Source organism: Dromaius novaehollandiae, chromosome 1 (assembly GCF_036370855.1).
Source record: "Dromaius novaehollandiae isolate bDroNov1 chromosome 1, bDroNov1.hap1, whole genome shotgun sequence".
NCBI classification, from domain to species: domain Eukaryota; kingdom Metazoa; phylum Chordata; class Aves; order Casuariiformes; family Dromaiidae; genus Dromaius; species Dromaius novaehollandiae.
Genome location: NC_088098.1, coordinates 175,990,348 through 176,003,481, shown reverse-complemented (window position 1 = coordinate 176,003,481; position 13,134 = coordinate 175,990,348). Strand labels below are relative to the sequence as shown.

The window sequence follows — 13,134 nt, the reverse complement described above, 5'->3', positions numbered from 1 at the left end:
ACCAGTGGTCACTGTTCCAATTAAGAAAATAAACTTAGAATGAAATACAGCACCACTGATGTTCCAAAGAACAACTTTAGTATCATGTAACTCTTACTATATATTGCTCAAGTGAAAACAGAAGTGTAGAAACCACCAAGTAATCAAACAATTAGTTAACAGCAGAGTGTATAGATATGAGCAAGATATGGGGATGGACATTAGGGGTGGAATCCAGTCTAGCTGCCATAGCACCCAAAGAAACACTTCTAAACCCAATGCCTTTATTCTCTATTTAGTCAAAGGTAAGAGAAGGGTGCTCCAAAGGAGATTGTGAATGTAAAAATGAAAGTGCCTAAATGAGGTCATTGGACCTCATTTTTCTATACTCACAGAGACTTGTTGACTTTTAATTGAATGGTTCTTTATGATTTTGGCCTTGTCCAGTTACTGGGAAAGGGGATAGGATCACTGGCATATTGAACATCTCAGTAAACTCAGATTTCTTCACTCTGCCTACATCAACCAGAACTGCAATACTCTTGCAGCTCTTTTCTTGAAGGTCCAACAGATTTTATGTTTACACACTTTTTGTTGAAGGGATTGCCTTAAGGGGCAGGATTCCAGTGTAGCCCTAAAATATAAAATAACCTTGCCTTTATCTATCACAGAATCACAGAATTGTCAAGGCTGGCAGGGACCTCTGGAGATCGCTTGGTCTAACCCCCTGCTCAGGCAGGGTCAGCTACAGCAGCTTGCTCATGACTGTGTCCAACAGGGTTTTTAGTAACTCTATGGATGGAGACGACACACCCTCTCTGGGAAACCTATCCCAGTGTTCAACCACCCTCACAGTGAGAAAGTGTTTTCTTCTGCTCAGACGGAACTTCCTGTGTATTAATTTGTGCCCACTGCACATATCCCTTGTGAGTTATGTAAAAGCAAAGATGCTAATGGCAAGTTTAAGAGCAAATAACCCATAAGTTTGTGTACTTTCTCTACCTCATTTATTAGAACTAAAAAAAGCTAACAGGTAAAATGTAAATATATGAATGTGTCAAATCAAATCATAAATATAAATATTAATATTAATACTACTATTAATTGGGGTAAGGGAGAAATGCATTTATAATGAAAACAGACCATCTTCAGTCTTCAGAGAAGACTCCATGCCTCTGCTAAATACCTCTATAACCAGACCTAATTGAGTCTGGAGAAAGGGCTAGGATGCTATTCTTATAGGCAGCACACAAAACCTAAGTTAGGTAGATATTTTTAGATTGAGATTTCTTTACACTGTTACAGTTCTGGCCTGAAGACTATCTGGTCTGTTCTGTGCAGCTTTATTGCATCTGTTCCAGGGCCTGGCAATTCAGGTTCCACCAAGGTAAAGTGCCAAGCTTTTCAGTCTTTTTCAGACACCTTGCAGCACTTCAGTCCAAATGCTTAGGTTTACACACTGGAAGGACAGACTCTAGATTGGTCTCTCTTAGTTTAACACAGGAATAATTTCTTCCTTAGTTTCTTGAGGAACATGCCATTAGATGACAGACTATGAATTATGAGAATTCAGCACTGAAGCTTTATGTTCTGCATGAAAAATGCTTCATCTTGAGCACCGATTTAATACTGATTAAGACAGGGTCAGGAGAAGGGAGAAGGTGAAACTGGCCATTAGTAACCTACTGTGCTGCCAGCATTACAACAGTTGGGTTTCTCATCCATATTGACTTTACAACTTACCTTATAACGTCTGATAGCCACTCACCATCTTTATGATACTTATGACAGTTGTGAGTGCATTAGAATTTTTTTATATAAATATATATATATATTTACCTTAATAACAGATGTCTCCACTCGGGATGGTGGACTCTGCACTTGTGCTGCTGCCGCCATGTTGGCAATGGTACTCAGGTGATTCATCTGGCTCATTGCCATCGTGACAGACGCTGGAGGTAGGCTGACAGGGATGAGTGGGTGGGGCATCATCATAAAAGGAAGTTCCAGTCCTGGTGATGAAAAACAAAGGAAGGAAAAACGAGAAAATACCTTTATGCATCTTTTTCAAGTACGTCTTTTTTTTTTTTTTTCCCCCCCCAATGAACAATATTCAAGTGATGGGCAACAAGACGGTTCACATTTCCGGCTAAAGCAGCTAGGTGTCAGCTCACTTCTGGGATATGCATGTGGAAATGGCTAGTACCCATGGTGGGTTTTTGCACAGGAGAGACTGTCAGGCCTGTGGGTTTGTTCGTATCTGTGTAATGTTTTAATGTATCATTGCTACGAAATTGCTATTTATTATCTTTTTTAATACTTGCTGTAAGGTGCCTTAGCAATGGATTATTATACCACCAATGCACAGGTTAACAGCTATTTTAAATATCAATTTTATTGCATATGTATTTGTTCTTTATCAGCTCTGCTGCCCCTGCTTAATACCTTAAATAAAGTTTTTTAATGTTCCCCACATCTTTGATTTTGCATAGCCTATTTACATAAATCAATTCAAAGTAAAGACAGGAGCTGGAAAACTATTGATGTCAGTGCTGAAAGATGTCAACCCGTACCATTTGGCCGAAGGTGGTTCTGTTGCAGAGGGTTGAGAGGATGGCTAACTGGAAGATTATGCTGTCCAGGCAAGTTGGGGTGGTTAACAGAGGCCTGTGATCCTTGGGTGGGGGGAGACTGAAGTTTTTCTTTATCCCAAGAACCATCACTGCTCCCTGTGGGGAATGAATATATATTATTTGGATGAAGGAAGGCTCCAAATTTTCAATGTCTGAATTTGCAAGCAAGGCCAGCAATTAAACATTTTTTGCAACTGGCTATTTTGGTTTTTTTTTCAATATGTGGGTTGGAGGAATGGCTTTTTTATTTTGTTTCCATATTTTGAAAAGGACAGGTAAGGATAGCATTTTAAGTTTTGAGTTAGAGCACAAATCTGAAACTATTATAGTTGTGTTCATTAATGTGAGGCATGTGTCTGATGCATTACTATTTTTATATATACTTTTGCAATTCTTAGGAAATAAGACTATATTTGCTATTTTTTTTACATATGGGAGAAGATTTTTGACTGAAAAATGTCTAAAAAAAGAATGCTACCTATTATACATATTATTAAAGTATATTCCTATTTCTTCTTGTATTTCTGTATGAAAACGGATCAGAGAAGTAACCAAATATTTAGTTTATTGAGGGCACCAACATACATGTATATGTGCTTGGTTGACATATTCTATGTTGTATTTTTTTTCATATTACTAATTAAAATGTAAGAAATTAGTAATTAATTCCTGCAGTCTTCCGCTAGTGGAACTGACTAACAGCAAGGAAGAATGTGGACAAATATGTGTTGAGATGAGCAATAGTTCATATATTTGAGAAATATCCTTTTCCACTATTGCAGATCTAATAAAAAAATCCCACAGAATTAAGCAAAAGTATACAGTTTGAAGAACAATAATAAAAACTCATATCAAACTATTGATTTGTGCATTTATATATAATGAAAAGTGTAAAATATTCTCAAATGAAGACTTAAATTATTCATAGTACGTATTACTGTGTAATGCTGGGAATAAGTATATGTATGTGTACACATACAAAGAAATTATGAACTCAGTGTATGAGTTTGTATATCTATCATATACAATCAATAAATAATGTTTGAATGTATTTAAAATATCCGTGCATGGATCCTTAGCACTAATAATATATGACTGCTTCCTCTTACATACAGAGAACAATTTCACCCTCCTGACTTTGAAAGTTTCCTCAGTTTTCATGGGAATTCCTCTCAATAAGGACTTCAAGATGACGCCAGTCAAGACCTATTTAATCTATATTCAGTTTGTATTTAGCATCAGAGATTACAGTGAAATGCGTATTTCTGAACAATTTTTATGATACTTTTTACTACCTAATGAACAACAGGGCCTGAACAACAACAGGGCTAATACTATCTCCTGCTTACTTCAGTAAAATTGGATTAGCACATTAGTCTTGACATTTTTAAACACCATTTCATGGGATGACAAAAGCACAAAAGTTGGTAGAATTCCAATTTAATTCCTCTAGATCTATTAAAAACTTGATTGTAAAAGCTGTACAACATAGTTTATAATGAAAAATACACCATTATTGCCATGATTTTCTTTCCCTAGTTACTTCATGAAGACAGTTAAGGCTCAATATAAATTCTAACTCATTAGCTCAATACTGTCTCAATCCCAGTGTAAATTGTTCAGAAGTAGGTAATGAAAATTCAGTCCAAACTCTCCTGCAATCAAACAAAGCAATTTTATGAAACAATGGAAAGAATCAATTATACGAGATACTTTTATTACTTTACAAGAAGTTGTCACAACCTTTACACAGTGTACGTAGCTGAGTTGGTTAATGCATGATTTGAATCTCATCACCTCCGACAGGTGAACACGTTTTCTTGCATTCTGAGAACTCAGAGACTCTCAAAAATACAAAAACCAACTTTCAAAAACAAACATAACTGAAGGAACTAAATCTTAGCTGGAAAATGACTTTTTTCCTTCTGATTTTATTTTCATTGATTATCTGTTTATTGCCACTGTGACATACACATTTTGTTCATGCTGAATTCTTATCCTTTCGAACACGACTGAAAAAGAGATGTAGACACAAAAAGTGAGACCATCTCACTTAATTTTAACCAAAAGGTAGGTGCTGATGAAGACACACATTCAATAGAAGAAGACAGGTAGTTCTAAAGGGTCATTCGTCCCATCTCAGGCTACATGTCCATAAAAAATAAAGCCTTTAGGGCTTAATTAAAAAGCAACACAAAAATGTTACTGTACAATATAAAATACCGGGCCAGAATAAGCCCTATCTTAAGTTTTGCATTCGTTAAGGAAAATTTGAAAGGATAACTTTGTTCTGGCAATTCTTGCGTCAGAGCAGTTACTGTTTGTCCAGGTTGCGCTAATTTCTTGCTGGATCTGGTACTGCCTGTCCTGCTATAATTAACATGAAGCCAGCACAGATCCTGTGCACTGGCTAGTTTAACGCAAACATGATTACGCTGCAATTCAGATGAAGTTAGCACTGCCAGGTGATCAAGTAATTCCCATGCCCGAATGAAATAAAGAGGGAACGACCGCTAGAGACAAATGGAGTGACTGCGGTCAGGGCATACTGCCGTCCTCACAGTAATTGCGGAAGAAGCTTTTAACAATGGTTTAGATTTAGATGGCTTAAGTAAGAACAATCTAGGCCAGATGTTTTGCTTTTGTAGCTAAAAACATTCCCATCTTCACACTCCCCTGAAATACCTTTTCTGGACATATATTTTAGTTATTAAAAAAACAGAAAGAAAAGGATATTTAGCTTGTAAAATGCATTTAAAACCTGGAACAAAATTCTCTAATCTACATGCAAAGTTACACTATTCTTCATAAGGTCACCATTTTAAAAATCCTTTTTTTTTTCCTTACTTTAGCATCAAAATAAGCCGACACTCATATGCATTTTTATATATATATATACACACACAAACACATATAAAACATAAGATATACTAATAGGTATATGAATATTGGTTAGTATAATAATCAAGGAAGATTTCTGCATTTGACAAATCTGGTCAAATTTCCTTCTAATGAGATATTTTCCCTATTTATTAGCTAGAGCATCTACAGTACAGTTAATGTCATGTTACGCAGTGATGTTTGATATGAGGGTCGAGTCAATTCTGTTGTAACCTTTCCGAATCTGATCACAGAATTTTGCATGGTCAGTCTAGATTGCCAGTTATGGCACTTACTATGTGGCTCAGAGTCATGACAGAAATTAGAGCTTTTCTAAATCAGGACCCCTTTTTTCTGCCTCAAAGTTACCATGGCCATTGTTTTTGAATGATATCAAAACTAATAATAAATTGGAATAGAGAAGATAAGCTTCAGAAAATGAAGTATGGAGGCTAGCGTTTAGTCAGTGACAGATTCTTAATACTTGTAGTCTGGCATTGTCTGTCAAGATTTGTTTACAAGGAAAATGATTCACAGACAGAATCTAATCCATACCATTAGAAACCACTTTCAAACTACAGGCTGTTGCACTCTTGAACACTTTAAGTGGGCAGACATAGATACAAATAGTCTTGGCCATTTGCTGTGTTTTTCTTATGTTAGTTAAGCTTAACAATTTTCCTCTTAGAGGAAACAGTTATTTTCATTAATGCCAAGGTGAAATAAGTGTTATTCCTTAGACACTACTCACCGTCTGCACAACTAAGTGCAAGCTACCAGTTCTGTCACTTTTTACATTTGATTTTGATTTAACGCATACAGTGATTTCAAGAAGTATTAAAAATCTGTTGCCTTCTTCCTCTTCACTTGTTGCCCTGCTGGAGGCTTATGTTTTTCCAGTTTCCATCAGTGGTTGTCAAGTCTTTGTAATAGGATTAAAAGCTTGGACACCTGATATCCCTGGGTGCTGCAGTTCACCCTCATAAAAGCTGTTTGCTTTAAATTGAGAGAAAATCAGTTTTTAGTGGCATAATTAATTAAATTATGCAAAGTGTTCCAGATTCAGCATAATACTTTCTGAAGCAGCAATTGGAAGCACTATATTGCATTCAAACTGCATTTCAATTGAAGCTGCACTAGGCTGACCACAGAGTATCATTTTCAAGGATTTCCAACACAAGGGATCCAATTTTGAAATACAGATTCTTCATGTTAAGTGCCCAAACCCCATACATAAGCATACAAATAGGCAATTTGGTAGCCAGCTATGTATTTTATGTGCTATGGTGCTAATACAGACACTCAAAAATGTGAAATCAAAGTTCTAAATGTTAGTGAACGTGTTTAAAAACTGGGCTCAGAATGTCTCACATTGATTCATCAGGGACAATCTGATGGAGCAAAAATGGCAATACATTTTCGTAATTTGAAAGACTGCTAGAGACTGACTGTAGCGCTTCCCGCATAACCAACATTTCAGCACATATCTTCCATAATGTGAGTTACTTTCTCCCATAATGAGTGCTTATACAACAAACCATTATTTATACACTGAAGTGGGTCTGTAAAAGCCTGATGTCTGGATTATTTGTATTCATTAGTAGCACAATTAGGTAGCTAAGGATGGTAATAATATATGAAAATGAAATGAAAATAATTCTGGACTGGAAGGTAACGCAGCCAAGCAAAGGAAAATGAAGCAGAAAACTACACTGTACATTGTCAGCCCTGCAAACAAACTCTGATCCAAACATAGCAGATTCATTTTTAGGATCACATCACTTATCTGCTTATTCCTTTTCCTTCTCATTTTGTACTCGTTAGGATTCAGCTTGCCTAAATTTAGATTTCTACAATGTGAGCTAAGCATTTATTTCCCATTATAGTCAATATGGATCCAGCCAACAGGATTAGAGAACTCTTGAGCTCACTCTGTAGGAGATACCTGTATTTTGTCAGCTGAATCTCTCTCCTGCTTCCACTGATTCCAGTGATCGCTCAACCCAGACTTAACCCATTTGCCTAAACACAGGCCACCTGAGATGACCAAAATAATTTGAGACATGCCTGTAGGGATGGTACATACAACACAGCACCTACAGGAGACCCGTGGCCATCTGGAGATGGAGACAGAGGCTAGGCAGGATACCCTAGGGTATCTAAGGTATTAGTGGATACATACCGATGTCTAGGTGACTGAATCAAGCCTTCCTTGATTACGGGAGAGTTTAGATATTTAAATCAGGTTATCATCTGCCAGGCCTTCAGGTCTTCCCCTAATCCAACATCATATTTGCTTGTTTCATGTGGAAAATGTGGATAACTTACAGCATCTCAGACAGCACTACATGCCTGTGTTTAGGCAACTGAATTCCAGCCCTGGCTCTGGAAGAGTTTCAAGTAACATATATACAACATATAAAAACAATATCATGTGGCAAAAACATAAAAGAGAGCTTCTACTACCAACACTACTTTTTTTTATACTACAGATCTTATTTCAGTCTCTCTAATCTTGTAAACAAGACCACAGTTATCTTCTGTGTTTGCTGAAACAAATTGTATCTCAGCAACAATTACCAAACAAAGCATCAGTATCAGCTGTGTTGGCTCATTTTTCTCAAGTGGACTATTTTTCACTATCTGTGCTATGAATGTCCCCTGGAAAATACACATAATCAGTGTGCTAAAAGTTGATAATCTTAGCATCCTGACAGTGAGGAAACCTCTTCAAATAACTGTCCAGATCAAATCCTGCTTCTTTAGCCTGTGAATTACAGTAAATTTGCCATTTCACTTTTGCATCATTCAATTCAGTCCCCTATAGTCTTTAGTCTTTATGGCTATAGTCTTCATCAGCCATGCCTGAGTGTTGTAAGACTGTAAAGCACAGATATTTATAGATAAAGGCATTTCTATAAGACATATATGCTATTGTTATTTCACTGTAAGCACAAAGAAAATTGTCATTTGTAAACAGTATCTGTTTCATGTCACTGATATTAAAAAAAAAATAAATAGCATTACTACCTCTTCTGACATTACAAAATTTTCAGGAGAGCAAGTACTATGACACAGGGAAATAATACGTTTCCCAAGACTTCTGTGAAAAACTTTGTATCCTGCTCCACATAAGAGTTTTTCCGATTTTTTTTCACAAGGCCTTGCCTTGTTATTTGGTGGTTATATAACCATGCTTATGCTGTTAAATAGACAGTGAACAATGCGGCCTGATAATTGAAAGCTTTTTATAATTTGTTCTAGCATAGTTGGGCTTATGGCCTGGCATTTGTAGTTCTGCTAATACCACTATTAAGCATAACTAGGTGCAGCAGAAAATCCTGCAGAAAAAGTTGCTATTCTTTGATATACGTTTTCCCACAGAAATATTTAAAGGCAAACCTAAGAGAACCTTCGAAATCACATATGGCTTCTTCTTTGCAGACAACAGTAGCAATGTAAAAATCAGTGGCCTCACTCATATCGTTCATTCACTGTTTTAATTTTATTATGTAAGTTTTCCTTGGTGATGACAGAGAAGTAATAGCTGCAGTTTGCACTGTAAGCCAGGTTTGTACCCACTTTACTTATCCTTGGAGAAATTTTGAAACTCTTACCACATTTATCTTCTGATATATAAAAACTGCGGTACAAACAGCTAATTCCAGGCAATCAGATGGAATTCTAGATGCTGAATATTGGAACATATTCTTCACTGCGAATCAGAAAAGACTGCATTTATAAACTACTTCATGAAAAGATTCTTTTACAGTGGCAATGAATCCCATAGAATATATATTTTATACTTTGTACTCCTTCATTATTTTGCCTAAGTGATTAACACTGGAAAAGCTTTTTTAAAATTCAATTTAATGAATAATGAAACTGTCCTATACAAGTGAAAGCTCAGCAACTCAGGTACAGGCTGTGTGACATTTACCTAAAAATAGATTTTCCATTTGCCTTCTTTCACAAATTCCTAACTTGTTTTCATTTCTTTGATAATAGACAGTTTATTATTATTGTTATATGAAGTTATATGATAAAAGTACAGTTAGACATAAAAAAAAAAGTATGCAACATCATCAAGAAATAAAAAAATTAGATGCACTTGCATACCCTGTTTTCTAGAGAACAGTACTTGGACAATATTTTACCATCAGATACACCTGGGCAAATACATTAACTTTAGGGAAGAAAGCTAGAACTGCAGCTGGTCCTTCAATGTTTTTAGAACGTGAAGACTAGTGTACTATTAGAAGTCAATCAAAAATGAATATTCTCTGTATCTCTTCGTCAACAGGATAAACATCACAAATTTTGTGAACATCTGGAATACAGTCATATGTACTTATGTATAAAATTTTCCCACTTAATAAATATTAAGTAGATATTAATATATTAAATAGATATTAAATAGATATTAATATAATAATATGTATTCTCATTGAGGATATGAATATCTTTATGTTCAAGAAACAGCTGGGACAAGATATGCCCAATCTGGCAGTATGCTACTTTGTGTTCAGAATGCACTCTGGGAAACACAGGTTTCCATCATTTTAGAATAAGATCTCTTGTTGCTCATGTAATTTTTCTCCTCAGCCTGATCACTAGGCTTCGTTTTTAGTACACCGGAAAAAAAATATTGACTACTCCATACACCTGGCAAAAAAGAAAGATGCAGTTTTAGGCTTCTAAGTGATAGCACTGTGATTCAGGACTACGGGCAGGTGCCTAAGATTTGGAGAAAACTTGGGAGTTTGGATGGGAGCTTGTGCTTAACATCTGCACTGATTAATGTAGGTGATTCCTCACTCAGTTTGGATCATGGTTTCTGACCCATGCTACATCTAGTCTGAGTTTTCCTGCATTTAATTTCCATATAACTTTGTTTCAGCTGTGATTAGCAGAGTGCTTAAAAACAAAACAAAGCAAAATAAAGCAACACACCATAAATCTATCTGGTAGCCAGTCTTCCCAATTTTCTTTATCTTCACAAATGAATTATCTCAAATGATCTTTTTTTTTTTAATAATAACCTAATTACTGCCATTTGAACACAAATAGAATGATCCAGCATATTTTCAGGATACCTAAGTATAACTGGTGGCCCTGTAATATGATTGTGATATTCTAACAGAGGAAATCCCAGTACAAAATCATCAGTGGAGATACTGAAGTGCAAACAGCATGGACAGAAAAAGTAGGCAAGGTAAGAAACCCATATTTGCTGAAGTCTGGTTCGGACACACTGCCCCACCTATTTCAGCTAAGTCACACTGCAGAAAGAAAAGAGATGTAAGATACATCAAGCTCCAAGGATAAAAACCAAAAGGGAGTGGGCCTCAGCAGGCCAGTGTTCAGGGCATTCCCTTGGAGAATAAATTTGGCTTCTGGTTTCAAAATCGGAAATCAACTCAGACATGGATATTACAACAGCTCTGATTCTCTTTATGTCCAATCAATGGGATACAAAGTCATATGCTTTAATAGTTGCTATGTTTTATGAATACTAAATCATAGTTTGCTTTGCACTTTCCACTTCCTACAAGCTAGTGTGGACCCTGAAGCAAGGTTATTACATGTAAACAAAAATAGCATCTATTAATTATAGTACTGAATGGAAGTAATTCAGCAAAAGCAATGCCAGGGATGAAAATGAAATCCAAGAAGGTTGACATATTTCAAGTAATCATGTTTTTCTGATGATTTAAAAATAAAATCTAGTGGATTGATATTTTAATAATATCTATGATATTTGAATTTCTAGCACCAATGCTGCAAAAACTCAACACTACATAGCTTCTAAAAGGTTGCAGCACAGAATGCTGGATAATGTTCTTGAACATTATTCTTCAGATTTTTTACTCATTGATTTTTAGCCACTTTCTTAGGAAACAAGGCTAAACGATCATGCAACCAGTCCTTTATAATAAAGACACTAGCAACATACGCAGTCTCGAGCAAATTTGGTAGCGAGATCTTGCAGCAATTAAATTTCTATGTTCTGTGCGAAAATGACCACAAGCAGGTTGCATGAAAACCTGCCTGCTGCAGCAAGCTTTGGATGCTCCCTGGAGCACGGGGCTGTGTTTCTTTTTCAATGGAAAGGTGATGGGTGTTTGCCAGGCCTTGGCTTGATGTGAAGTGAGGGGCTGAACACAGCCTGCCTGGGAACAGAGGTTTTCTAATCAATGGTGTGTCTCTAGAAAACTCCTACAGCAAAGTCACGAGACTTCACAAGCTCTGAGGCTTTCAGAGAAATCTGTTCCCGAGTACATTATCACAGAGGCTATCTTACTTTCCAGTTACAGTATTGGGAATGGGTTTCCAGGTCTGCACCTTGAGAAAACTGTCAGACAAAGTAGACTCCCAAATATTTTTTAAGGGTTGCTGGGACAGTCTGATGTTCTGGGACTAGTGTTCTACGATCATCACTAAATCAAAATGCCGGGTCATCTTAATCACAATATCTGTCTACCCTGAGTACAACCCAACCTTATCTCTGTCCATTACAACATAAGGAGAAGCTATGGGCAATTTCTGCTAAAGTATTGGACTGTAAAACCATGTCACCTTCTCATATGCTAAAGTTGCCTATGAGTGCTCTCAGGAATACCCTTGAAATGCTTCACATCCTGGTGTAAGAAGTGTCTTCTTGTATCAGCCGCAGTTAATATGCAGAGGCAAAGAGAAAAATCTTATAAAGTTGATGTTCATAACTGACATTACAGGAAAGAATATTCTTGCATAATGTATTGGAAAATTTGCTGTTATTCTTATATATAAGAAAATATCAGTGAACTGATACTTTGCAATACATGCTACTTAAGAAAAGCAGCACTGTTAATTTTAGATTGTAAATTGTTTAGGCCTAGACCCTGAACTACAATATTAGGCAAGTGTGAGAGCTTTCTATGATGCTTAAGGAAAAATCGTGTAAAAATCATGCCTGCTTTTGTAAGTTATTTTCATACAATTTTGAGATTCTGATTAAGGATCATTGTCTTTTTAACATGAACCTTAACTTTTTTAAAAAGCTTTTTTTTTTTTCCAAATAATCTATGTACTATATAGTCAAAATAGATTTCTGACAAAAAAATAAATGTGGATGACTACTGTTTTATAGCAAAAGCTGTATTTCATATTTTTAAATCATTAAGACATAAATATACAGACACATCATTAGCAGGCAACAGCTCTCCTAGACTTTATTCTATCCTAAAGGTCTCAGAATAACTTGGAGTGGTATTCCTAGAAATGAAATCACAACTAGCAGACAGTGAGTACCTGACATCTGGCATACAGCTTACATGCCCTGCACAATGTAGAGTACAAATGTAACTGCACAATTATTCACTGTAACACAAGAATATTCCTAAATCATTTTTAAAAATCTTTGTGTTTTAAAGATTGAAACCCTGTTTCCATGAACTCAGTGAGACTCGAATAAGGCCCAAATTTCACTCCGGTGCCTTTGACATACCAGATTGAGCCCAGCTGAGTACAAAGGCAATAGTTCTAATTCAAGGTAACACAGAGGCACGATAGCTGAAGAACTGCACAAATGCTTTTAAACTGGTTAAATGTTTATTATCTTTTGGTTAAGCAATGAAGGGATAAAATATATTATCTGAAT

The 13,134-nt window shown here is 36.1% G+C and overlaps 1 protein-coding gene across 6 annotated transcripts in view; it reads right to left on the bottom strand.

Annotated features, from left to right (window-relative positions):
• DACH1 (dachshund family transcription factor 1) overlaps positions 1–13,134 on the bottom strand; it is a 363,776-nt gene that overhangs the window by 115,157 nt on the left and 235,485 nt on the right. For 3 of the 6 annotated variants that reach the window (XM_064504770.1, XM_064504768.1, XM_064504769.1), the window contains exons 4-5: positions 2,553–2,708; positions 1,819–1,991 (exon numbers count right to left, since the gene is read on the bottom strand). In XM_064504770.1, the coding sequence (XP_064360840.1) occupies positions 1,819–1,991; positions 2,553–2,708 (329 nt within the window). The remainder of the gene's footprint in view (positions 1–1,818; positions 1,992–2,552; positions 2,709–13,134) is intronic. The other 3 variants (XM_064504771.1, XM_064504773.1, XM_064504772.1) reach the window with 1 other exon arrangement.